Source organism: Plectropomus leopardus, chromosome 8 (genome assembly GCF_008729295.1).
Source record: "Plectropomus leopardus isolate mb chromosome 8, YSFRI_Pleo_2.0, whole genome shotgun sequence".
Lineage (NCBI taxonomy): Eukaryota > Metazoa > Chordata > Actinopteri > Perciformes > Serranidae > Plectropomus > Plectropomus leopardus.
In genome coordinates this window covers 14,221,315-14,247,127 of record NC_056470.1, presented here as the reverse complement: position 1 = coordinate 14,247,127, position 25,813 = coordinate 14,221,315, and the positions used below count along the sequence as shown (strand labels likewise).

The 25,813-nt window shown below is 37.2% G+C and overlaps 1 protein-coding gene across 1 annotated transcript in view; it reads left to right on the top strand.

Annotated features, from left to right (window-relative positions):
• The window catches only part of cntn3a.1 (contactin 3a, tandem duplicate 1), a 103,203-nt gene that overhangs the window by 23,498 nt on the left and 53,892 nt on the right, over window positions 1–25,813 (top strand). Inside the window, exons 4-5 of the mRNA XM_042491562.1 lie at window positions 2,914–3,089; window positions 14,721–14,816. Of these exons, the coding sequence (XP_042347496.1) occupies window positions 2,914–3,089; window positions 14,721–14,816 (272 nt within the window). The remainder of the gene's footprint in view (window positions 1–2,913; window positions 3,090–14,720; window positions 14,817–25,813) is intronic.

Here is a 25,813-nt window from a genome sequence, read left to right as displayed (position 1 = left end):
ATATATTCAAAATGTATTAATGTTTTGGGGCAATTAGCTCTCAAAATTAAAAAGATTATTTGGAAGTGTAATCCCCATTTCCATGGAAATACACAGTTTGACTAATAAATGGAAAACAATCAGTCATGATAGTAGAATCCTATATGTAATGAACCGCAGTTTACTACTCCAGCAAGTAGGTTTTTAGTTTGCAGTTAATTTTTTTTAGTTTTAATTTTATGTTCCAAAATGCAAATGTCAGTTTTGTCAGTGTTTATAATGTGTGTGTTAAGAACATGGCGGTTTATGCAGGGCTTTTGTCATTTTTGTGTTAGTTTATAGTTTACACCATTAGTGAGTTACTTTTCATAATTTCAACTGTAGTTTCCAGTGGAGAGCGTTTTGACGTTACGTTATCAAGTCTTTATGAAACCTCCTTGAATTGCTTCTTGTCACTCAACTGATGAACATGTCTGCAGATCTGGATATTATGCAAGTGCAGTTTTTAAGAAGTTGTGGACTAAGACTTTCAGTGATAAGGAAGGTGTGCTGTCATGCAGATTTGAGCACATTCGAAATTGTCTTGTGGACCAATCAGATTGTTTGGTCGGAACTACATGTTTTATATTCACGTTATGGACTGAGGCGCAGAAAAACTGCTGGCAGTCATTGTCCTTCGTCAGCACGCTGGCCCTCTGAGGTTGAGCAGCAAATTGGGACAAATTGATGCCCAGTTCCTCTGCCGCTAAAATGATAACAAATGAAAACAAATGACAAACAATGATTTGCTTTAAAGTGCATCAAGCGCACAAGCTATTAATTCATAATCTATCAAATGGGGCCACATGGCTGTTGTACTCCTGTCAGTGTAATTAAATGCAAATTGCAAAGCCAAGCATTTAATGTGTAATAGGTTGAAACGATCCCTCATAACATCAGCATATGCGGCCGTTAATGTAGCTTGAAGATCCTTGATGTTATGCCTAATGGGCACAAATTGAAATGAATGTACAAGATCTTATCACTTGGATCGGCTGGAATACTTATTAAGCAATCAGTCGCTATTTCCCTGTCTAGATAGTCCTACTTTTTATAATAAAAACCAATTTATGAGTTCAAATCTGCGATTTTTTTTTTTTTTTTTTTTGCCCTTCTGAGTTCAAGTTCTGAGAGCGTGCCCGGCTCCATACCAAATCAAATTTTGCTTTAATGAGCTCTTTAATTACAGCAAGTGCCACCAACTGTGGCAGTTGATATACCACATTAAGAAGTGATCTTCAGATTGATCACAAGCTGTTATAATATCATACTTTTATCCCTTTAATGATGGGTCCTATATTTCCAAATGGACATATTGCTGTGTTGTTAGTTCAGTCAGCATACATCATAGTGCTGTCGTCCCCTTGGCAATTTCCTTTTTTTTAGCAAAGGTCATTTGTGCCAGCTTTGGAAATGAGTTTTGGGTCTTTGAGAGGTTCAGCTGCAGGACACCATATGCTGAGTGGCTCTCCACTGCTGCTTATGAACGCAGGTCCATTTCAGGATCGCCAAGGACAAATTAATTTGTCTAAGAATACCCAATGACCGCTAGCACATAAAGCCCCCACTCCAAGTTGTCACCATGGCCCCTTGATTTGTCTCATCTGGAGCTGTTGGACCAGTTCCAGCTGCAACACCAAATCACTAAATCAATCTAATCAGCCAATCTGCTGTTGAGCACCGCTCTGCTGCATATGTCCCTCCATTCTCTCCCTTCTTCAACCCTGCCTCCCGCTGTCTTTGTCTTAATCCTTCCCGCTGAAAAAGGAGACAGAAAGTCAGAAATAAAAACCTCAAGCTTCCTTTTTCTCGCAGAGCTTTCAAAATGTAATCAAGACCAGGGAGCTAACATTCAACCTAATTGTCCCTTATTTCGTCAATGAAAAGCTATTTCTCCTTTTCTAAGTGTCACTTTTCTTGTTAGTCTTTGTTTATTCTCTTTTTTCTCTCTCTTTTTCTTTCTCTCTGACCGTAATTTGAGAATAAAAAGTGCCATTTGCACACTAACTTTGCCCGGGTATGACAAAGACAATCTCAGTTAGCTACTGTGGTGATGAAATGTATCTGCAAACATTTAGAAAAGTTTTCTGCAGAACACTTTTTTATTCTTTTAATGTGTTGTAAAATCTGTGCTGTTCACAGTGAATAGAAACTTGTAGTCGACATCATCATTTAGGAGGTCACATGCTACATTTGGTATAACTGGCATCATCGACTCAGCAGGTTTTTCTAGACTATAGGCCTTAATTATGCAGAGAACAACATCAAGTCTCTTAAATCAAGCCACACAGGCATCTTTCACAGTTAAAGGCTGATTGCTGGCAGTTGCATCTTGCTGGACTCCCATATTATTCAAAACAAGAGTTTAGTCAAAGAGCAGCACAATCCTGCGCTTTACATGTGGCCATTTTGTATGAGCCATCCTGATGCTCAGAACTTCCCGTCTGATAATCATTATGATTGGAGGGGGTTGTTATTTGATTCATGGTGAAAGGGCCTCCCTCATGCGGTTGTCACTGATGGACAAACAGACTGAAAAGAAAAAGGGAAATGTCAGAGGAATGTAGAGTATTTGATATGTGAGTATGAGATGTGTTTGAAGTAAGAAAAAGCCTGAATAGAAATGAACAGTCTTTTGATATGACTGTTACTGATTGCTTCTGTTTCCAGTTATACTCATTTTTTTGGTCTTGCTGCAAGACACATTAAACTGTGTTATTTCTCTCTGCTTTATCCAGAATGAGAGCTGTTTGGTCACAGTTTAGACCGCCGGGTAGTCCGTATTTTACATTAATTGGACTTTTTGCATCAGTAACAAATAGTCTGATAAATGGTATAATATAGGACATCTAAACTTTCTGATATTTGTTGTGTATCATGTGCTTGTATTTACAGGTGGAAGCTCAATGACTCCTTCATCCAGCCCAGACCAGGGTCACGCTATTCTCTCATGGGAGGAAACTTACACATCAGCCATCTGAATAAAGAGGAAGATGTTGGCATTTATCAGTGCCTTGCATCCAACTCTTTCGGCACCATTGTCAGCAGAGAGGCCAGCCTGCACATTGCATGTAAGTCCATAATGTTTTTGACCAAAAAATGGGTTATTTCAGAATGAGTGGTATAGGGCTACACCTTGACAGTCGGAGATTTGAATCATCATTTGGAGACCCCTTAGTTGACAGAGATTGCTTCCAGTCAAGCTGTTGTGTTTTGTCTTAGATGGTCAATTTGCAGCATACGGTGAATTGATACGATACAGTCTCTGGCTTTTGTTTGGTAGCAAGTGTTGGTAAAAAATGTTGTTGCACATTTACAACCCATTGTTAGCACTTTTAGCTTGTTTACTATATTATGTGAATGCCACTGTAACACTAAACGTCCCACTGAGCCTGTTAAAATTTTAAAGCTTTGTATGGGAAAAAAAACCCGGTAAAATTAGGTAAAATTACATTTTTAGCTTTTGAGCTTTTTGGTAGAAGTGGTTCGTAATTGTTTGTGTTAATGTTCACTAGTGCACTGTTTGTTCTAACAACATCTGGATGTGTTGATGAGGTACTAACTGGCTAACAAGTGTCTGGAATCCACCCTGCCAGTCTCTCAGTTTCCATTTTTGAATGATGAAAACAGATTATAGCCGCCTGCTAGTATGGATTGTTATTTCCTCTCACACAGGTGCAGAGCGTGCATGCTAGTTGGCTGTCCACTGTCGTAATTGCAGTGTGGTCAGTGCAACTTTTTGGACAAGACACAGGCAACAAAACTGTTGCCTTCGCCGGTGGTTCTTTGATGTCGGTTTAGTGTAATGCTAAAATGCTAAATTATTTAGTCCTAAAATTTTAAACCACCGCAGCATTTGTACAAGAAGGTTAGTGACCAGGAAACTCACAGACCAATTGCATGCCCTAAGCTACTCTACATGATTATTACTAAGCCAATCGAAACTGTGCATTCTAATGAGCATTGTGGCTCAAGAGAGTCACACACAAACACACACACACACACACACACACGGGAGGAAAAAGACAAGAGACAACAGTTGGAGAAATAAAAGAGCCAGAGAAAAGGAATGTCTCATTGCATCTTCTAAAGAGAGATAAGCAGACAAGGATTCTTCTCACAAGCCCTTCACTTCACCAGTATCTCTCATCATATGTTCTGAGACTGTAGATTTTCTAAAGTGTCAATATGAAGTGCCACTATGAGACAAAGCGCATCTTTTAGGCAAAGATAGCCACTCAGATGTGAACTCAGGACACGGAAAATACAATATGTCATATCAATCAAGGGACACCTCCAGTGGATTGGCACTGAATCAGAATGCAAGTTAGACATTTTTGTATACAAAAATATAATGGTTTTATCGTCTTGAGCAATTTGTGTCACTTTCAGTTTTATCATACCACATTAGCTGAGTTTATTTCACCTTAATTCAACTTTGTTTCTTTTGAGTTCAGTTCAGTTTCTGTTTGCTTTAGAAAGTAAAAGTTTCATTAAACATCAGTCGTTCTGGTTCGCTGAAAGTATAATGACCCAGTAGGATTCTGTAGAAATTGCTGTCAGACCTGATCTTCTCTAGCAAAAAAAACCACCAGCGACAAAAGACTGTTACAGTAGACTTGTACTGGTAAAGTTAATAATGAGAAAACACAAATTAATCGCCCATGTTCCTGTCATGCTATGTTTTTATCCTTTAACCCTGATTAAAGCTGCAGTGCTGATGTTTACTCTGTTAAACTTCTCACAGCCCTGTGATGATTGTCTGGTGGGCCTTGACAGACCCTGTAGAGTTGATGCTTTACAGCCTCCATCCATCACATTTTATAAGACCAGAGTCTAAGGCATCTCTGATGGCAAGGTGAACTTGAGGCCTCCACTGTTGATGGGCAGCCTATATCAAATGACAGCCCTGATATCTGTGAACAGATGGTGCAGCTAGATTGAATTCTGATGTCTGTTTCTCTGCCATAGAGGACGCAGAGATGATCCTTGGCAGGGTGAGCACCAGAGGTATCCATCTAGCCACGATTTGGTGCCTCTTTGTCACAAAGCAACATTAAATCTTCAGCATATAGTGCAAATTGGTGCCATGAGTTGCCAGCAGGCTGTTGATCATATTCACATTTCCTATCAATTTTTCGAGGCCTGACCTGAACTGTATGTCATCGTGATTGGTCTCATCCATAGCCCGGGCCTGACCTGGGACCCGCTGCTTTTGTCAACAGATGAGGACAAGCATCAGTGCTGATGTGTCATACATCTTATTTATTGCTCTTGGTTTAACTTAATTAAGTGTGCTCTGTGATTGAGCGGGTCTCAGGTCAAGGGAATAATTCATAGAGGAGCAGCCTGTTATGAGAGTCAGTATCATGTCATTTGTAACAGACTCTGACTCAGAGTAGCTCAATATGCTCTTGCAAACACCAATGAGCTTGCACCTCTCTCTGTCTTGTAATAGCTGTGTGAGACAAAGACCTAGGTAAAAGCCATTAATTAAGAAAATACAAGGACAAGGAAAACAATGCTTTTGGGGTCTCTGCAAAAATACAAATGCACAACAGTGATTTCAGCATGCTCATTATCAAAAACACTACCTACTTTAACCATCTATATTTGAGGATTTATTCATGGAAGCCCTTGCTGATGTGCTGAACAAGATTAATGTCTTAAGATTTGAACCAACTAATGATGTCCCACAACATCAAATTTGTATTGCATCGAGGTGTAGCACATACATATAAGAGTCAGGATAGCCTACATTTTTAATCCTCTGGAGGATGGATGATATAACAGTGTCTGCTACCATCTGGTAGGGGTTTAAACCTCTGGAAGTATAAAGGGCCCTGATCCTGTTGACAATACAGACTTAAATGTTTAAAAGGTTCTGCTCGCCTGCTGGGAGTGCTGGAAGGAATAATCTGGTTGGTTATCGAGCCAGATTGATTTTCCTAATCTCCAAGGGATATTTTTGGTGTAAGTGTAAGGGTTTTCACTCATGCAAGATGCAACATTATACAACAGACTGCAAAGGCCTGCAATGCAAGCAAAGCAATACAGGATGCCTGTCCTGAAGACCGAACATGCTACAGACTAAATGCTGTGCTGCTTATGGAGCCACCAGGGTAACACAGTGTTTAATGAAGGGTGAAATAGCTGTATTTATGAAAGCAATGCGGGATGCAACTCCCTTGTATCTTGGTGCTCATGATTTCTCCGATCAGATTCTGTCCTGTAATTGCACATAATTTGCATTTTTTTTCTTATTGGTGCTAGTCTAACCTAACTGTCTTATCTGTGTAATTACTTTGCAAGATTTCTATCCCCCCCTATTTTCCCTTTGCTTCTCTCATTTCCATCAGCTCTGTACACTTTATTCATTGCTTTTGCCTCGGGGTGAAAATTAAGTCTGTTTTGAGCTGGAGAGCATCTGAGGAAGGGACAATAACATTTATCGTCAGCACTGTGATGCTAAGTGCTCAATCTGGGTTTCAAATCCTCTTTTAGGGAGGGAGGCAGCCGCCTTTTTCTGAATGCAGCACTTCACAACAGTGTTGTAATTGTCAGGAGACATCAGCAGTAGCGCGCTGTAAGAATTAGGCCCCTTTGATGTTTATCGCTCCTCAAATGTCATGTGTCACTCACTGTTAGGGGTTCACTGCATGATGCATCTCTGAGAAAGAACGGGGGAGTTGATGGATTTTTTTACCATCTACCAGTATTATTCGTTTAGGCTATACGAACAGTTCAAACTGTCATTCATAACACTGACACTCAAATTTTTTAAATTAACATTTAGATGTTACGCAGCTCTTCTTGTTTTTTCGCTGCATGTCTATTCATTCTGTTGAAACCTGGTATTTCTGCACTGTTGCAGATAAAGATTAGGCCCCACCAATAATATAAGTATTGTACTGTTTTTAGAGCGAGATTTCAGTGGTGACTGCGTAGGACTGTTTCCAGCTTGTACGATCCAAGAATTTCAAATAACTCCAGTCCAAAATTTATTTAAAAAAGGAAGATGAAATCATTTCCAAATTTCTTTAATCCATATTTGATGGTGCCTAGCCTTTCAAAAATAACATTTTCACTGTGTTATAAAAAAACTGTTTGGTCTTCGACTTACTGCACACAAAGGGAGAAATTACCTGGATTAACACGGCCATCTATCAAGAGTCTAACTGCACAATACGTTACATTCATTAATCAAATAAGGTTGATTTATTAAAAAAAGACTAATTTAATTCAATGAATCACTTTTTTAGAAATTGAGGATTTTGATTATTTTTTAGGCTATTATAACAGACACTCAAGGCCACATTCAAAAACCTTAATATAAAATTATTCATACTTAATTTATTCTTTTTTTTCCCTTCATGGCAACGACCAAGGCTTGACATTAGAAGCATACAGTAGTTGGCATCTCTTCTCCAGGTCCATGCACCATGCCACTCCCTCTTCCTCTCATTACAGTTTTTCAACCACGCATACGGCCGAAGTTACATCAAGCAGAAGTGGCAGTATGAGCCAAAATAGCACATTTTTTAAATTAATTTATTTAGTCAGTTATCACATTTTAAATGAGAATCAAATAATTGTTAAAATGCTGAATATCATACCAAATAGTCAAACAGCCTTATAGTTGGTCGATTCCTACAGATGGACATTAAATATCAAGCTTTGATACAAGAAATATGCATTTCATACTAGAGGAGCTGAGTATTTGATGACTAGTATTGCACATTTTATGTAGTCTTGATTGGGGTCTTCACATTTGAAATTTAGATTTAAAATCTAGATCTTTAAGAACATTAGCACACAGCACAGTCAACTTTAATAAAATAAAATGTAATTTTTCATCAACAAAATTGTGTCTATGGAAAATGCTTGGTGGCCGTTAAGTTTGGAAAAGTACTTGCCACAGTGGCTGGTGAACAAAAAAATAATCAAGCCCCGGTCACAACATATGACAACTAGATGATTACAGTGGTGACCTGCATTTAACTTTAATTACTTGTGTAGCTAGTAAAAAAGTTGACATATATTTACTTTGTGATTAGTAAACCTTTCACTTCCCTCTGCATCTATAGTCATTTTTTTTCCAGTATTCAAGTGAAGAGGAGACCTTTGGTCAGAATACTGACTTGCACCTTAAAACTGTGTCATTATTATTGCATTAAAATGGACAGTTGTGAAAAGTAGATAAATGCTTCAGAAAAAGTCATACATCATGGTAATAGCGCAATTCAATAGACTTTACTTTAGAAACATCTACTCTGTCAATGAGTTCAACAAACTATCTTGAAAATTCAGAGTTTTCCATCTAAAATCCCACATACTGTGTACTTTGAAGGAATAGGGATACAATACATTTCTCACAGTCTATTTTTTTGGGATTTACCCATTAAGAAAGGTTTTATCAAACCTTGCTGCACAGAACAAGTGTTTTTTTTCTCCTTCTCAAATAATTACAAAAGGTTTTGACTCAGCTATTGTGCTTGGCTGCATGTCAGAGTTTTCTATTGGGACTGCTTGTCCTTCATTGTTTTCCCCCCCGAAACCAAATTGCTTCTTTGAGGTTAGATGTCTAATGACCAATTCAGTGTATGTTTGTTTCTGTCAGAAAGTAGAAATTGTAGAGCTGAATAAAGTTGTCACTTGTTAAGGAAAAAATCAAGCTGAATTTCCATGAATTCTGACTGACTGCAGTGACAGGTGATGCAGTGCAGCTGGTAAACAGTGCCTGTTTTCTTAGAGTTGGTCATGTGTATGGTGTATGTATTACTATGATAGTAAATAGCTGATGTGAAAATTCTGTATAGGAGCTTTAACCAGGGTTGGAAAGATCCCAGTGTTCATGTAATATAAAATGTATATATAATAATCTCAATGCCTCTGCGCCTGAGTCGTTAGCCTGACAAAAAAAGTTCTAGCTTTTACTTGGCCTTTGTCCTTTCTGTGCTTTTTCCATTTTTACTATGTGTAAGTTTTCTCCAGGCTCTCCATTATCCTCCCACGCTAATCACATACATGTTAGGTATTACACATTCTCCTGCCATTGCCACTGACTGAGACAGGATGATAATAATGATGGTATTTTTTATTTGTGTAGGATTAGGATAGATTTTTCAATCAAGGAGGAGAGCTTTTCAGTGCAGACGACGTAAAAACATAAAAACATAAAAAAAACAGCCCTATAAAATGACGCCAGGAGTTAAAAAAAAAACAAAACAAAAAACAATATCAACAAGAGTAAAAACAAATGTAAAATATAGTTTAGCTTGACATAGCTACATGATAGGGCCAGATAAGGCGAATGGTCAGACAAGATGCACAGTTAGCCCAAGAACTAGAGTTGGTCTTCAGTGAAAGTATAATTTGACCGGGAAAGTGTGTAGATAACACAATAGTAGAACAAGAAATCCAAGATGTCCTTGACAATAACAACCCTATATCTTTGCACAACGCCTCTGTCATTTCTCAATTGAAAGTCCTGAATTTTAGATGTATTAAAATGCACTTTCATGCCTTTTATGTAATTGAGGAAAAGTAAATGGTTAGGTAAAAAGGCTTTATAGAATGATGGCATTAGTCGCTGTAGATGAAAAAAATCAGTGAATATCATTGCATTAAAACTGGTTCCAAGGCTCTTTCCATTTACTGTTTGACTGCAGCTGGGAGGTGACGGACCCACTGGCAACTCACACACAGCCTTGGCTGTTTCGACCTTGCAGCTCCAAAACAGATATATGCATGTTTGGTTTGGAAAGAAAAATGAGATGGTTCTTTTGAAAACTCATTCTGTTTTTGCCATTTTTGTCTATTTTTTATGTTGTTTCTCTGTATTCATTACTTTAGAGATGGCAGTGTTAAACACCCTGCCAAGCCAACACTTTGTTTCAATGCTAACCTTGGTCACTGGATTCGGATGGACTTTGATAATACTCCAGTATTTCATCTTGAGCCACCAGCTGGTTTGCATTGACGTTTAATCACAAAATGCATTAAAAAGCCAGTGACCAAATCCAGTCAGCTTTGGCTTTAATTCCATGAGTTTATACCAAGTTCACCATGTTCCGAAAGTAGTAATAGAGAAACCATTTCACATTTACCTGATGTTAATTACCATTTGTACTAATGTGGTATTTAAAATTTAAAATGAGACATTTTTGTTAACAGTGTTCTTTGATTTTGGGAATAAAAGCCTAAGGTTCATCGTTTTTTTTTTAGGATTATATTCTATCCAAACCTGCTGGGACTGGTCAACTCATATTAGAAATACAGAATAAGCTCCTAATGGAGGTAAATTATACCATAGCTGGAGAATTTCAAATGAAGTCCCTTTTGGAAAGTTTTTAAAACTCTTTATGCCTTTTGTCCAATGGTAAGGTGACAAATGTAACCAAATCACAAATTGCCCTCAAGCTCACACTCCAACAGAATGGCTTCAATTTTTCTTCTCTACAATCGCTTCTCATTCATTACAATGGGTCACATTGATGTAGCTAGCACAAAAAATGCAAATTCACATCCAATTTCATGGATCTGAAAGCACTCAAAATAGCCTGAACTCTGCCATGGAGAAGCACATGGAGGTGCAGAGCCGTGATAGGCTTGATAAGATGATCCACGGGGTGCAGAACAGCTTGGGTTGTCAGGCATTGTTGGCTTTTAGTGTGTCTAGCTCATTTACGCCCCACCATACTCCAAAGGAATATTGATCAGGAGAGCTTCACTCTCAGTGTGAGTTGAGCAACTCTGATATTTTCTAATGTGTGAGTCTGATTTTAGAAAAGAGTTAAATCTAGTGCTGTATGTTCTTCACAGTGCGTACTGACGGAAAGGGCATGGCGGGCCAAAGACACCCAGTATCTTGCTCTATTTTTCTTTGTAATTATGGTAAAATATTTGATGTGATGCACTCTTTTGCGATCCCAACTTTGTGTTCCCTACAGCAACAACACATACACATACACACACACACACACACACACACACACACACACACACACACACATACACACACACACACAAACAGAGGTGCTTGTTTGGATCAGACGCCTTACGTGAGCTGTTTCACATAGTGTTAAAAAGCAGATAAAAGGAGTTGCATAGTAAGTGTGCAAACAGTTTAATCAGAGGCGACAGTTTCACCTGTAAATGAAGTCTGTTCTTTTTTTTTGTTAAAGATGGGGGTGTTCTTTACTGCAGCTTGTATACTGATAGTAAATTAAAATTCTATTCTATTCATGATTTAAAAAAAAATCAACACTAATGTTTGTGTAATATGAAATTGTTTTAATAAAAAACACATGCATTCTAAGCATACCTAAAGGTAGATGAATTAAAAAATGTTATGCATATGTCTCTTTGGAATGTATGTAGTATACATGCTACGTATGTGGGTATGTATGTCGTGTTCCTGTGGATCCGTAAAAAGTCTTGAATAGCGTAGCATTCATTTCAAAATAAAGCCTTAAGTCCTTAAAATGCTAGATTGGCGAAATGGGAAGTATGATTTCAATGCAAATTTATGATTGCAAATTCATTCTGACTTTATTGTAAAATTTTGAAATAGTTGGTAACTTTAAAAAAAAAAAAATCTCCCTAACTCTAAGTAATTGATGTCAGTTCATGTTTTTTTTCCCTTAATTTTGGTCATTGTAAAATTGGTCCTAAATTTAATCGGTGTTTTAAAAAAATAAAATAAAATAAAATAATAATAATGATAATAATAATAATAATAATAATAATAATAATAATTAATTACAGTTAAAACAAAAAAAAAAGAGAAAACAAAAAAAGAAACAAAGAGGCAAACCATCAGGGAGCAGACTGACCAGAAGATGTAAAGATTTTTTCAGGAACCACCCACATATTCTACACACAAAATGTTTGGCTATATAACAGTTGAGCACAATCTTTTTGCAGCAAATCTGAAACCACAGTTGACCTACGGTAGGTAGCAAATTATTTCTTATTAACATTCAGAGGACATCGGTGTGCAAGATATTTACTGAAACCGAAGGATTCACAACATCAAACCATTCAGAGTCGTACTTACTGCAGCTGCAGGGACGTTACTGTGTGACTCAGCGGCTGGTGGCCCTGCCAGAGCAGCTATAGTGTGATATGTTTCCAGATAGCTTTTTTGCCTGCTCTCTAAGCCAAGAGTATGTGGAGGCAGTTGGAAAAAAAGAGCAACTTAAAAAAGACTCATTTTGAGAGACACTAGTGTCTTGGCTCCAGGGATTTCAATGTCAGCTGGTTGTTCCGCCATAAGTGGATCTTCTGAAATTTTGCACAGACATTCAGGGTCCCTAGAGGACAGATCTTACTGACTTTAGTGATCACCTGCTTTTTTCTGTAGCATCACTGGCAGGTTGGTGACTTATGCAGTTCTGAGTGAAACGTCACAACAATTAAAGGCCTTTTTTCACAGCAGACATTCCACTGTAAGAAAAACATAGTTTAAATCATAAAATTAATTATGGCTTTTCATTTGGCTGCTTTGATTTCTGGGTCTTGATATTTTGTATACTGGCTGAATATAAGACTGATTTAGAGTATTGACCAGCAAGTGATATGGTTTGGAGCTTATGCAACAAAAATTTAGTTTCCAATAGCCGATAAACTGAATCTGAACATGAAGTATTAATAAATGAATTTATTCATAATTCAATTAAAATGTAAAGATGACTGAATGGATTCTAAAATGACCAGATATAAAAACACCATTTACAAAAAAGTTGGGTCACTGTGTAAAAACATAAGTAAGCATTTGGAAACTGAGGACATTAAATAACTGTTGAAAACTTTGCCCGAGCATCAAAGTGCAGGTTTTCACAGCTGCTAGCGTGGCTGTAGATGTTAGTCTTGTTTATAATTTGTTGGTGTAATCGCAATTTTTTTAAATAAAAAAAGATGAATTAGGATTAATCTAATGTTTTCATTATCCAACAAAAGTTTATCTCTGTCGTTTTGGATTTCTAATGCTGACAGCTAATATCTGGGAGAAATGGATCTACAAATTGAGTTCAGTTTGAAATTTGGCTGAGAGAAGCAAGATTTTTTTTAAATGACATTTTTTATGGTGTTTATTTCATTTATTCATTTATTTTTTTACACAGTTACATTATTGAACTTATGTGCCACTGTAGCAAAACAACTGAATTGTGTTCCATTTTCCTCTGAGTTTAACTACCTACCAGTCAGAGTTTCTACAGTTGCTATGGGTGCTTCACCATCCGCTATATCCGCTACAGGGGATAGTGACTGCAAAGAACTTATACTGATACCGTTTGGTAACGAGGGATAAATACTGGGAAAAACAAAGCACTATCCTTTTCCTGTTTTGGTTGTGCAATGGTGGCACACTTATTTTGCGCCGTAAATCAAGACCTTCTTTTTCCCAGGAGATCATACCTGGTGGTATGACGGAATTGAATAGTGAAAAGCACAGTGAAAGCGAGGTTCATAGGGAACCAATCTTAGCATCAATGGTTTCATTTTTCTACAGCCATTTCATTATGCTGTCAACTTACAATTCATAAAGATAAGTTAAAGCAAAAAACTTGTCTAATTCTACATTGAGACGTGAAGTCAAGCATGGCATTACATGAATGTCGTCAAAGATCAAAAAATGATTGCTTTTGCGGCATACACGGCATGAAAAGGATAAATTAATACATTTCTCACATTCACTTTGGAGCTTAATCACTTCTAGAGGGATCTACAGTGAAGATGGCTTGCAGGTCCAGAGGGACCCTAATGGTGCCCAGTCTGTTCATGCACAGTGAGGCTTCATGCAATTGTTACCCATGGATCAGCCATAGCTGTAGAATTGGCCACTGAAGCATCCACACAATCTGTCCGCATCAAATATGAAAATAACTTAATGATCTACTCATTAATCTGTGAAGTCATACAGAAGCTTTCCGCTAAATCACGGCGAACAGACAGAAAGCTGCTTTCAATAGTGATAATGTAATACCATTCTGCTGGATGCAATTTTCCATTACTCACAAGGTCTGCAAAGATCACGTACTGTATTTATTTATGCAGAGACTCATCCTGCTGTGCTTGTACACAGGAGGTGTCAGTTTTGCATTCTTCCTCCCTGTTTTTGAATTCAGTCTTGATTATGTCATTATATGGCAGCCGCATATGGCTGCACTGCCTGCGATATCTCCAAGAGCCACAGCAGGCAAGAAAAAGCAAAGTGTTCAAGGATTGCTGTCTCTATTTGCTTTCTCTCAGCAGGTTGTCAACAAGTAATCGGTCTCCATACAAATGATGTTTCAGTCTTAGTCATTTAATTGTTACTGGTCTGTGTGCAGTGGATGAAACACAGAAAGTGATAACAATGCGCAGTTCCAATTAAATTCACTCATGTGTGACTTATACTTGAGGAATTGCTTTCTGCTCCAGTCAGGAGTGTTTAGTTCTTTACAGCACTTTGTCTAAATTTATGCAAACATAGCGTGTTTCATGACAATATGCAAAAGTTCTGCATCATATGGCAGTGTTGAACTCTGGTGTGAAGCTTTGTTCTAACCAGATACGAAATTATTGAGCAGCCACAGATATGACTTGGAGTGCATTTTTACTTCTGTAAACAACTGGGCATGCCCTGTGTGCTTATAGCTTTTGTGAAGAATTCATTTATGACTTTTGCTCTATTGCTTTTGTGTTGTGCTTTACAGACTTGGAGAACTTCAAGACCCAGAGAAGAAGTCCGGTGAGGGTACGTGAAGGTCAAGGAGTGGTCCTGCTGTGTGGCCCACCACCCCACTCTGGAGGTAAGATGGCCTACTTTTAACTTCTTGGTCATGTGAAGATGTTTATTTTAATCACTACCCTACGCAATTATTAATTTGGGCTTCTGTTCAGCAAAACTATGAGTATCAGGACTCATCTACTGTTTATCTGGGCAAAGTGGAAGTCACGTTTGTGCTCTCCCACTCAGATCTCCTGGCTGTTTGTTTGTGTTGTTGAGGTCAGTGGAGTGAGTCATTTTTACTTTGGGACACTCGGGCCTGTCAGCCTGATTTTCAATGGGGGCGAGGAAAAACTTTGGCATGCAGACTGGAGAGGCTGTCTGTGGCTGGGGCCCTGCCAAGCTGAGTAATAGAGCTTCTCTCTGAAGGTGCTTTGTTTGCTTCACATCAGCCCTTTGCATCCATGACATTATCATTGGGAGTTAGCATCCTGTGCTATTAACTCCTACACAGGGGTCTGGAGATGGGAATTTAGTTCTACCAGTGAGCACAGCTGAAGCTAATTCTCCAATGGAGAATCTGGATGAATAGTGCACACAGCAGTGGTGGAGAGGTTTCAGCTGTTATTTTTAAAGATGCATTTTTGAGAGTGTGATGGAAGTGTTTTTACCGTAAGTATTTACTGTTTCAGACCAAAATATCCCACTCACTCTGTTTTCTTTTGACAGCATTGACTTTCGTATATCTTATGATGATCTCTACAACTAGTATTTCCGGTTGAGCCAGGGTGTAGAATGTCTTGTGTGTTACGATTAGAAATATATATATTTTTTTTAGTAATGTATTTCTGCCGGTCAAAGCTGGGAAATAATTCTGTTCTATCGTATATTAACATTTGGTCAGATGGAATTGATCATAAAGTCTTATTTAATACTGCTCCAAATTAATGATTGCAAGCACACTAGAATTAAAAGAAAATGTGCAAAAGAAGTTATTTAGGCATTGATTTTACATGTGTGAAATGAGTGCTGTCTCATGTAATGTATAAGAGTTGAACACAGTTAATTGTATCTAACATGGTTTAAAATATAATTTTGCTTACATTTGACATATCATGATCATAGACTGCATAAATGATAGCTCTAACCACCTTGACAACACCTATTGGTTTGTTGATTGCCATTTTAAAGCCTTGAGTTCAGCATTTTGGCCATCACCATCTTGGATTTTTAGAGCCAGAGCCATATTTGAATGAGAGGAAGGGGCTCACCCTAAAACTAGCTGCTATCTATCGTGGTTAGCACGATCCATTTACAGCTATCGTTTATTTTGATAATACTAATACAAAGGTAGTTTTCGGAGAATGATGATTGACTGTTGTCTGTTGTCTCATTTTCCCCGACACTTTGGGTTGGTTGTTTGGTCCGACTACCAATCTTACAAAGAATATATATCTTACAATTTAGCATCTCTACTGATTAGGTCAGGCTTAGTAAAGATATCATGACATAATTTTACATACTTGACGTAACTCGACAACATGCGTTTTAACATATAGATGTAACTTTAAATAACCTGGTAGTGCATATTGGTTTTTCATGGGACACAAACCCCAGTCTCCTGCATCTAAGTCCTGTCTTTGTTTGACCTGTCCACCACCCCAACCTTCCTCCCTATATAGGTATAAGTATGGAAATTAAATGAGAACAGCCTTACTACCCCATTGAGGAGCTGCTAACAAACTGAAAAACAAGCACTTAAAGCTTTGGTTGCTGGATATTATATGTAACATAAACACAAATTGTTAGTGTTATTTGGGGATAAACTCGAGGCCACCAATGCACACTGTATGATACTGTGTGAAACCACGCTGTTCAGCTGCCGAGAGGGAATGGGATGAGGTGCCTTTTTTTTTTTTTTCGCACATTCACTTGCAAACCTCAGAGTACGCTTACATTTGTAGTGCTTTGTTCTGTAAATGTTATAATGAGACATCTCACATTGTGTTGACAAGAAAAGCTGGGACAATGAGCCATATGCTTACATTTGGCAGTGTTGTAGCGTAATGGCTTCTTTTTTTTTTTTTCAGACACATCCCCTGTGGAAGGTGGCCAAAATGCCAACACACACTCCGGCCAGCTAAAAACAAAACAGCAGCATTGTCAGGAGTGTTGGGCTGTAGTAGCAGTGTCATGACAGTGTCCAAAAATATTTTGAAAGATTTTGGCAACAACAATTTAAATTCAATAGTTTGTTCATTATTCGAAGGGAAACAGCACAGCCTTCGTCAGGACAGTGTCCCATATGCAAAAGTCTGTCTAGTTTCTTTCTAGAACCTTGATGCACTGTCTGTTGTGAAGGCAATCGTGCAGGCACCAGGCTAATGTTTACAATTTGGAAGAGGCAGATTGCTTCTTTTATGTGAGTGCATTTACAGGGAGTGTGGCGCTCCCTGGGCAACCTTTCGGATTTTAGCGATGAGTGTAAGAATGAGTCGACATTGACTGACTTCTCCTCGGAAGCATTACACGTGCTAAATCCTTTTGGGTAATTTGCAAGCAGGCTGCAAGTGCTGTTTGCAAGCCAGTCAGAAAATGGTGGTGTTGAGTAACCAAGCATTAATTTATTCACTTGGAAATGTATTGATGTAGTTTAATGAGTCACCTTTGAGTGGAGGACATCATCAACCACACAAACAATCCATTGTTTGTGTGGTTAATGAATGCTGAAGTCCATGTAGGTTATACCATTTTATGCCTAGCTATGTACTGTATTGTGTACATAGTTTTAATTGTATTCAGTAGTTGCAGCAGTGTTTGATCTGCTTTAGTAGGTCAAGTCACTTATAGTTAAGTTTCAGGTGTTCAGTATCTACTACAAGCCATTGTTTCTATTCAGAGCAAGGGATTCATTTTTTAATTTTGTATTCATATTGTGTGAGAACAATCCTTATACTTTTGGCAAACTGAGGCCAGAAAATATCAATTAAAGTGGGATGACATGTCATTTTACCAGAGTATAAGGTACAGACTGTCAAGTAGACAATTTTTAATCAAATTATTTGTTAAATGTCCAGATTTTTCCTGATGGCAACTGTTCAAGGACACAACTACTACATGTGACATAAATAACTCTGCCCCTGACTGGCTTACCCTGACATTCTTAACCCTCTGGAAACGGGACAAATTGGCTTGATTTCTTTCAAAAAAATGGGAAGAAGGCAATTAGAAACTAAAGAGGAAATTATCCAGAAATGAGCAAGAAATCATAAAAAAAAGTAAGTTACATGAAAATTAGCAAAAACAAAACAAAAAACAAACAAACAAACAAAAAACAAACAAACAAACAAAAAACAAGCAAAAAAACTAAAGTAAAACATGGTAAATTACAACACAAAACAATGATTTTCAACACATAAAATGGTAATTTTCAATATAGTTCTCTAAAAATCTTTCCCTAGTTTTTTTTTTTTTTTTAATTTGTTGAATCTACTAAGTTCCTGCAATTTGTGGGATGTTTCTTGCCAAGTTGCTCGTGTTTTTTTTTACCATGTTTTTGAAAGAAATCAAACTGATTTGCTTGGGGTTCAAAGGTTTAAACACTTATTAAAGGTGTATGAATGCAGCACAAGAACAGTGACATCAGTCCAGGTATCAAAGGGTTAACCTAACCCAACCAGTGTCACTCCTCATGTTCAAACTTCACAATTCCAATCAATGAAGGCAATGAGTAATGTCCTAGGAAATGCGAATTTGCTGGATGGTTACAGAAGAAAGTCAAGTTTTTACTTTCTACATGTTAAAGATTTTGTTAGATAAAAGAACAAGGCCAAAGGAAATAAGGGACATTTCAGGCACTTAGTTATTTTCACATTTTCTAACCTCAAAAATGATTCAGACGTTACTTGGCTTAAGTGAACACTGGAAGTGTTTGATAACCTTGTCTAGGTGTTATAAGACTCATAATGTAAAAATGACACCTGAATTTTAAAGCATAGAAACACATCTGAAGATTAATGAATCTAACTGTATTCATGTTAACAGGAGGTGGGAGCTTCACCCCTGTGAGAAACATCACGTGTCATTTAAAAAAAGAAAAAAAAAACCCTTTTACCTCTTACCTCCTCTAATCATGTGAATTATCTTCATGTTATTTTTTTCACATTTAGTCTTGCTGTGAGTGGCGCAGCTTTTTTTCTTTTATGGATGATGAAATGTTTTGTATGACCTTTTTACTAACAGATGTTTAAACCAGCAGGGGATTCTATATTCTGTGTCATCTTTCGTTGTTATACTCTTATGCAATAAGGAGACTTCAGGACACCATTTTTATTTAAATCAGCATTAATAATGTAACATCTCTCTTTATAAACTCATTTTCATAACTTTTAGGGGAACTCCCCTGGCTTCTGATGTTGCACTTTGCTCAAGAACTCCAGCTGCTTTGTTGTGACTGCGATCTTGCAGAGTTGACAACATCACATCTCACAGATGTTTGCAAAGAAGTGTGCCACAGTGTGTTTGAGTAAAAATGTGACTAAATCATTGGAGATACTATAACTGGGTCTTGATGTTTTTGTCTTCAGGGAAATGTTAATAGACTTATTCAGTAACTCCCTTCAATAATTCATGCTCATCTTGTCTGTCATTTGTTACCAAAACTTGCTCCTTTTTATTTTAGACCCCAAACTCCCTCTGGACCTTTCTCCAACATGACACTGATCATTTGGGACTATAGTCCTGGAGGGGTTGTTGTCAGTAACCAACACTGTTACATTGCACCTGGCCCATATCTGTCACATCTAGTCTCCTACGAAGCTTTTACCTGCTCTAAAAAAGGAACGACAATGACTCGCACGTTAATATGAAATCTGTAGGCCTGTTAAATGCTTTGCCAACATTTTATTATCTAGAGAAAATGCAATGGTTATATTTTTAATGTCACAGAGACAAGTAAACAAACATTATATTTACAGTAAATGCTTTCTCTCATTACATGAAAATATTATGTTATGATTTTAGATGTTTAGATGTTAGATGTTTTAGTATTTGCTTTTGCTGCTTGTTCCATGAATCAGTTTGCAGAATGGCCCTTCTGACTTATGTGTCAGTGTTATTGAAGTGCATGCATGCCGGCTAAATCACTGAAGGATAATGGTTGTCATGCACCAACTATTCTTGAGATTATTATTTTTTTCTTTAAAACCATCTTTTGGATTATTCTTAGGTACAAACAGAATCTACGCACACTTGGGTTATTGTGTTTTCTTCAATGCTATAGTTGTAGCATTGTTGTTATAGAATATACATTACAATTCAATCATTTATAATAATTTTTAGTAATTATTTTCCTTATTTTACAAAGAATCAGGGTCTTTTACAATTCAATCACATAAATGATGTTCTTTGTAACCATGCCATCCAGTAGTTAGTGATTGATTGCACTATTTATAGGCCCCAAGTAGGTCTGTTTGCACAATGACATATGTAATGCTGCTGCAAGATGTTGCAGATCATGGGATAAGGACAAAAACACATCTTCCAGGACCATGTAGATTTCAAACCTGTCCCCTTCCAGCTGTCAGCATGTCTCTTCTCCGATTTTAGATTGAAACTTTTTATTTGTTTCGTTACTTCACCAGTTGTGTTTTTCTCCAGTTACAGAGTTCACTAAATGAATAGCCTCCCATGGAACCTATGTTTTTTTAATTTTTTCTTTTTTTTTTTTTTTTTTTTTTTTACTATTGTCACTGCTAAATTTAATGGCTTGTTAGACATTCACTTTCTACAGAGGTGCCCCCACTTACACTGCGGCACTTCTTCTGCCACTAGACGGCAATACCTGTGACCAATCACACCTGAAGCACTTTTTGCACTTACTAAGGGTTTTTTTCCTTAAGTCTAAATTCTTGCTTGTGTTGTACGTCGCTTTGGATAAAAGCGTCTGCTAAATGAAATTGTAGAATTGTAGAATTGTAGAAGAACTTATTGGTGAATGAGGGCGAATGTAGGAAAGCTTGTCTACAGGGTCAAGGTGAAGGGAGGCAATAAATATGACTAAAAAAGGTTTTGTGCACGCAATTGAAGTACACATAACAGAAGTGTAAAGGAAAAAAACTAAACTGCAATCTTGGCTTCACAGAAGAACACTTGACTTATACAACTAACTCAAATCATCGATAATGTTAGACAAACAAAACCAAAGATAGTAAATAAGTTTGTACTGCTATAAATTAAAGATGGAACAAACTTTGTCAGAAATACATGAGTGTAAATGTGGCAAATCCAGTGTGTAGGGTTTAGGGGGATATATTGGAAGAAATCGAATATGGTATGATAAGTATGTTTTCTAAAAGTCATCTGAAAGATAGAATTTGTTTTTTTTTTGTCTCATTACCTTAAAATGAGCTGTTCATATCGACTTAGGGAGCTGGTTCTTGTTTATGTAGATCGCCAAGTTGTGCCGCCATGTTTCTACAATAGCCCAGACTGGACAAACAAAACCAGATAGGGACATTTGTGTTTCTACGTTTTTACATTCCTACATTTTTGTGTTTTTGCGTCTGCCACCTACAATCTGCAGTGACTCATGCTGATTTGTAATGTGAAACTGCTTCATTGTCGCTAGAAGCTTAAATGAACTGGTCTGTTTACTTTAGAAAAGAAGACATCTCTGCAGATAATATAGCCCCAGGTAAAAACCTCCGTAAACAATCAACACTGAAGGAATTCTAGCTGGGAGAAGTCTTAGCTAGTTTGCCATCTGCAAATTAGTGCAAGACCCCACCAAATCCCCTAAATCACACTAAATCTTACACACTTCACCTTTTAAGTTGTTCTTACTACAATCCTCAATTCAAACACTGCAGTGGAAATAGAATGATATATAGACTGTGTGCGTGAATGAATCAGCAATATTACAAAATTACTAAAATAAGTATGGCAGTCTTATGTCAAAGGCACACATCTGTCTTTTTCCAGGAACTATCTGTGACAACAGACCGTCAGAAACAGTTTTTTTCCTTCTGTTTTTCCTCTTTATTTTTCTTGAGAATTAAAAAAAGAATGAATCTGACTTGTTCAGAAAGTCTCGTTTGGATAAAAGTCAAACTAATTAATAAATGTGATGTCCAGTCAGTTGTTGTAACTTTCCGTTGAATGAATTAAAAAAAAAGATAAAAAATGCCATAGATTTTGTAACTCCAGGAAGTAAGACTTTTTTCTAGGATACATATTTTGTTGTAATAAATGCTCAGAACTGATTATCAGTAAAACATGCAAGTCCTCTGATAGGATAACATGAAACACAGGGCTGTTGTAAATCCAATATGCATAGTCAATGCTCACACACTGTCAGCATTCATTTTACTTGGGTGCATGATGATTAATTGCTAATCTTGGTCAAATTCATTCAGACTGGGTCACTTTGCCTCCCTGCTGTTTTTCTCATATCAAACAAATACAGCCAGAGCTGCTTTTGTCTGACCAACCAATAACATACAGCCTGCTTCTGTTTATACCAGCAGCCCATTCATTCCTCCTTGTTGCGGTGGATAACAGGTGTTCTCTGGAGACCTTGCACAGTGCTTGGAATGATCCGTTTTCTGACAATATTTTCAGCAGCTGTCATTGTAGATTATGCCTATTGATGGAGATGTTGAGGATGCTGAGATGTGCTGTAGGATGAATCATCTCCAATTTTCAAACAACTTTGCTCAAAGGCTATAGCCTGACCATATCTGCTTTGGTAATGATATATCCCCTTTAAGTTGCATGCTCACACATTCATACCTGCACATACTGTACACCCACTCACATTACAATCACAGTCTCTTGTCTTCAGTCAGCCCTTTCTTAGACTACAGGTATGAATGGCTGTCCTGCACCTGGTCACTCTTATCCACTGAGTACTTTTTAAAGAAAAATAGGGCTGCAGCCAAACCTAATTCTAATTTTTGATTCAACAGATTTATTATTATTAATAAATTATCAATCATTTGGTCTCTATATGTAAGCACAGTGTGGAAAAAATGCCCATCACAAGTTCCCAGACCAGATGATGACATTTCATATGTCTCGTTTTGCATGAGCAGCAGTCCTAAGCCCCAAAACACTCAATTTATTATCACAGAGGAGTCAGGAAATCAAAAAATGTTTATATTTGAGAAGCTGTGCTAAAAAAATATTACTGAAATGATTCATCAGTAACAAAAATTGTTATTTTTCTTTAATTACTGTTGATCAACAATTGAAAAATTGATTAATGCAGCTGTAAAAGCTGTGAAGGAAAGTAAATATACATATAATATCATAAATAATATATATTTGGAAATTTATCCTGGGGTCCAACACAAAAAAATACAATTCAACAATTGTGTACATTGCATATATTCAAGCATCCCATGTTAAACACAAGCAAAATCTGTGAGCAAAATAAAACAAGTTACATCATGTCATTTACTAATCTTTCACACAGTCAATTGCATTAAATGCTATTTTAATGTTTAATTGAAAGTTACTCTAGTATAAAATTTAATAATGTGATTTGGTGCAGAGTTCCATCCTGTAATGGCTCTGTAAATAACAGTAGATTTGAGGAGAATTGTCCTTGGTCTAGGTGGAGATAGACTAAACTGGTTTATCTTGTCAGACACTTATGTACTGATGCACTCTAGCTTTTTTGTAAAAAAAAGAAGGCAAAAATTTAAAACCATCTTCATACCTTGAAGCTGAAGTATCAACAGAGAGCTAAATTTGTTCTCAGATGTTTTTAGTGTAAAAACAAGTTTTGTCCTCATTTAGAAGAAAACATTGTGATATCTAGCCATCTCTGTACTCTCATAAATATAGTTTAAGATTTTAAATTGGATTAGAATTAGCAGAGAGATTTTGCTGGATATTCTTACACTAGGTAAAAAGGAATATAAAGACTGAACTGAAAAATAACAATAAAAAGAGATTAAAAAGATTTTGGGAAATACGAGATGCATTCATGGAAACAATACGGATGCAGGTGTGACAAACACGTGATACATGCTCTAATCTACTTACAGCACTATTAATGTAGTGTTGCTCATCTGAAATACAGAAAATCCTGACTGGCATTTGAATAGACTCCCACAGTGTTGGAAAAGTGAGAAACATGTTCTCATAAAGGGTGACGGGACATAATTCATGATCAGCGCAATACAGCCTGCCTTAGACAAGGATCTGCCTCATCTCCCCTTTAAAGGATTTCAATATCCCATGCATGATTCAGGAGGCCATTATTTCATTTTAACGATGCCTCAAAACCCTCCAGACAGCTGCAGGAAGTAGTTTGGTGCAGCCAGGATGCTCTAAAACTGTGAGGCAGTTTCATGTTGCACTTAAAGAATGACCAAAATATTGTCTTGTGTCCAAAAGGAGCTCCGGTGGTGTTGTCCCACTGCGCTGAACTGTATTTGCATTAGATGTCAGTCTGTGTCATCTTCTGCTTTGAGAGGGGTCTGAATGACTGTGGTTAGTCCAGCACCTAATGCATCTGACCTCCTTTCACTAATGGAAACGGGCTTTTTAGATTTACTCAAGGCTGAAATCACTTGTTCTCTCTTTGCAGTGCATATATCTCAAAACAGAGGCTGCTCTCTGGCCAGTAACAACACACATAGCTCGCAGGGATTTTTCCCATGTGCGTGACCTAAGCCATTTCATAGAGTGAACTTGTTGTGTGTTATGAATACAGATAGGTAGCCCTGGTTAATGGCTGCTACTGTCTAGGGAAAAGACTTGTGAGTACAAACTTTGACACAAGTTGTGCATATACTTTTCTTTGATACAGTACACACTTGTGCATAAACCCACTCTGGATTCAGTATGTCCTTGGCCTGTCATGTTGCATTTTGCTTCCCTCCTCTCAGATCATTAAGGGAGAATTGATGCTGCCTGTTCATTATACAAGGGCTAAATGGAACCACAATGAAAATCTGCCACTCACTGTCAGTCATGATTGCATTATTCCATTACCGCCCATCTGCAGGAGGCTCTCAAGTCAAATACTCAAATACAACCATTGGTACTTTCCACTTCCTATTTCCTGCTTCCTGTTTCTTACCATGAATCTTTAACTAACCAATTAGTAACCTCTTATTTGCTGTTGTTCCAGTTTGTCATTCCCTGCACCTTTGGAAGATATTGTTTCAAAAACAGACATTAAATATACATGACCTTGTCAGGATGAGAGCTGGAATATATTATTTAGGGGAGAGAGGATATTACAGCTGTTCTCTCTGCGGGTCAGATGGATCAAGCCAAGAAGTTACAAAAGACAGAGGATAGGATGCAGTTCATGGCAGTAGGAAGCAAAATAGCTAAATATTGAAACTGTAATGCAACTCCTCCTGTGTCTCAAATCAGTCAATAAAAATCATTACAGGAATAGTTCAACTTTTTGGGAAAAACACATATTTGCCTTCTTGCTGAGATTCATGAGAGGAATGAAACCAGGAAACATTTAGGTCAGCATGACATAAAAACTAGAAACAAAAGGAAACTGAGGCTCTGTCCAAAGGTAAACACTTTTTAAAAATGCTTTCAACAGAAGTTTCTGCCTGGCAACCATTGATGATAACAACCCCCCAGAGAGTTAATGCTCTGGGCTGAAATCTGATTCAGCAAAACTGCAGATTTTAATTTTAAGGTGTAGGTTAACCTTTTGAAACCTGAAGTGACATGAGTTGTCTTGTGCTGCATTCAGATGCATTTCACATGCTATTTGACCCTTTTAAAACCTTGGCAAATTGGTTTGATTTCTTTCGAAAAAGTGGGGAAATGTCCCACAAACTGGAAGAAATTAGTAAAAGATGTCAAGAAAATTGCCTAAGAATTTTTTTTAAGGAAATCATCCCCAAAAAAAGGAAAAGAATATCAATATTAATATTAATTTTTATAAAGAAATATTTACATTTCTTAATAAAATTATGTTAGGGAAATAATATAATAAAATATATTAAATAAATATATATATTTCTTTCCAGCTCTTTTCTGAGGTCATTATTTTTGTTGTTTTTTATTTTATTTTTTGCTCATTTTTAGCCAAGT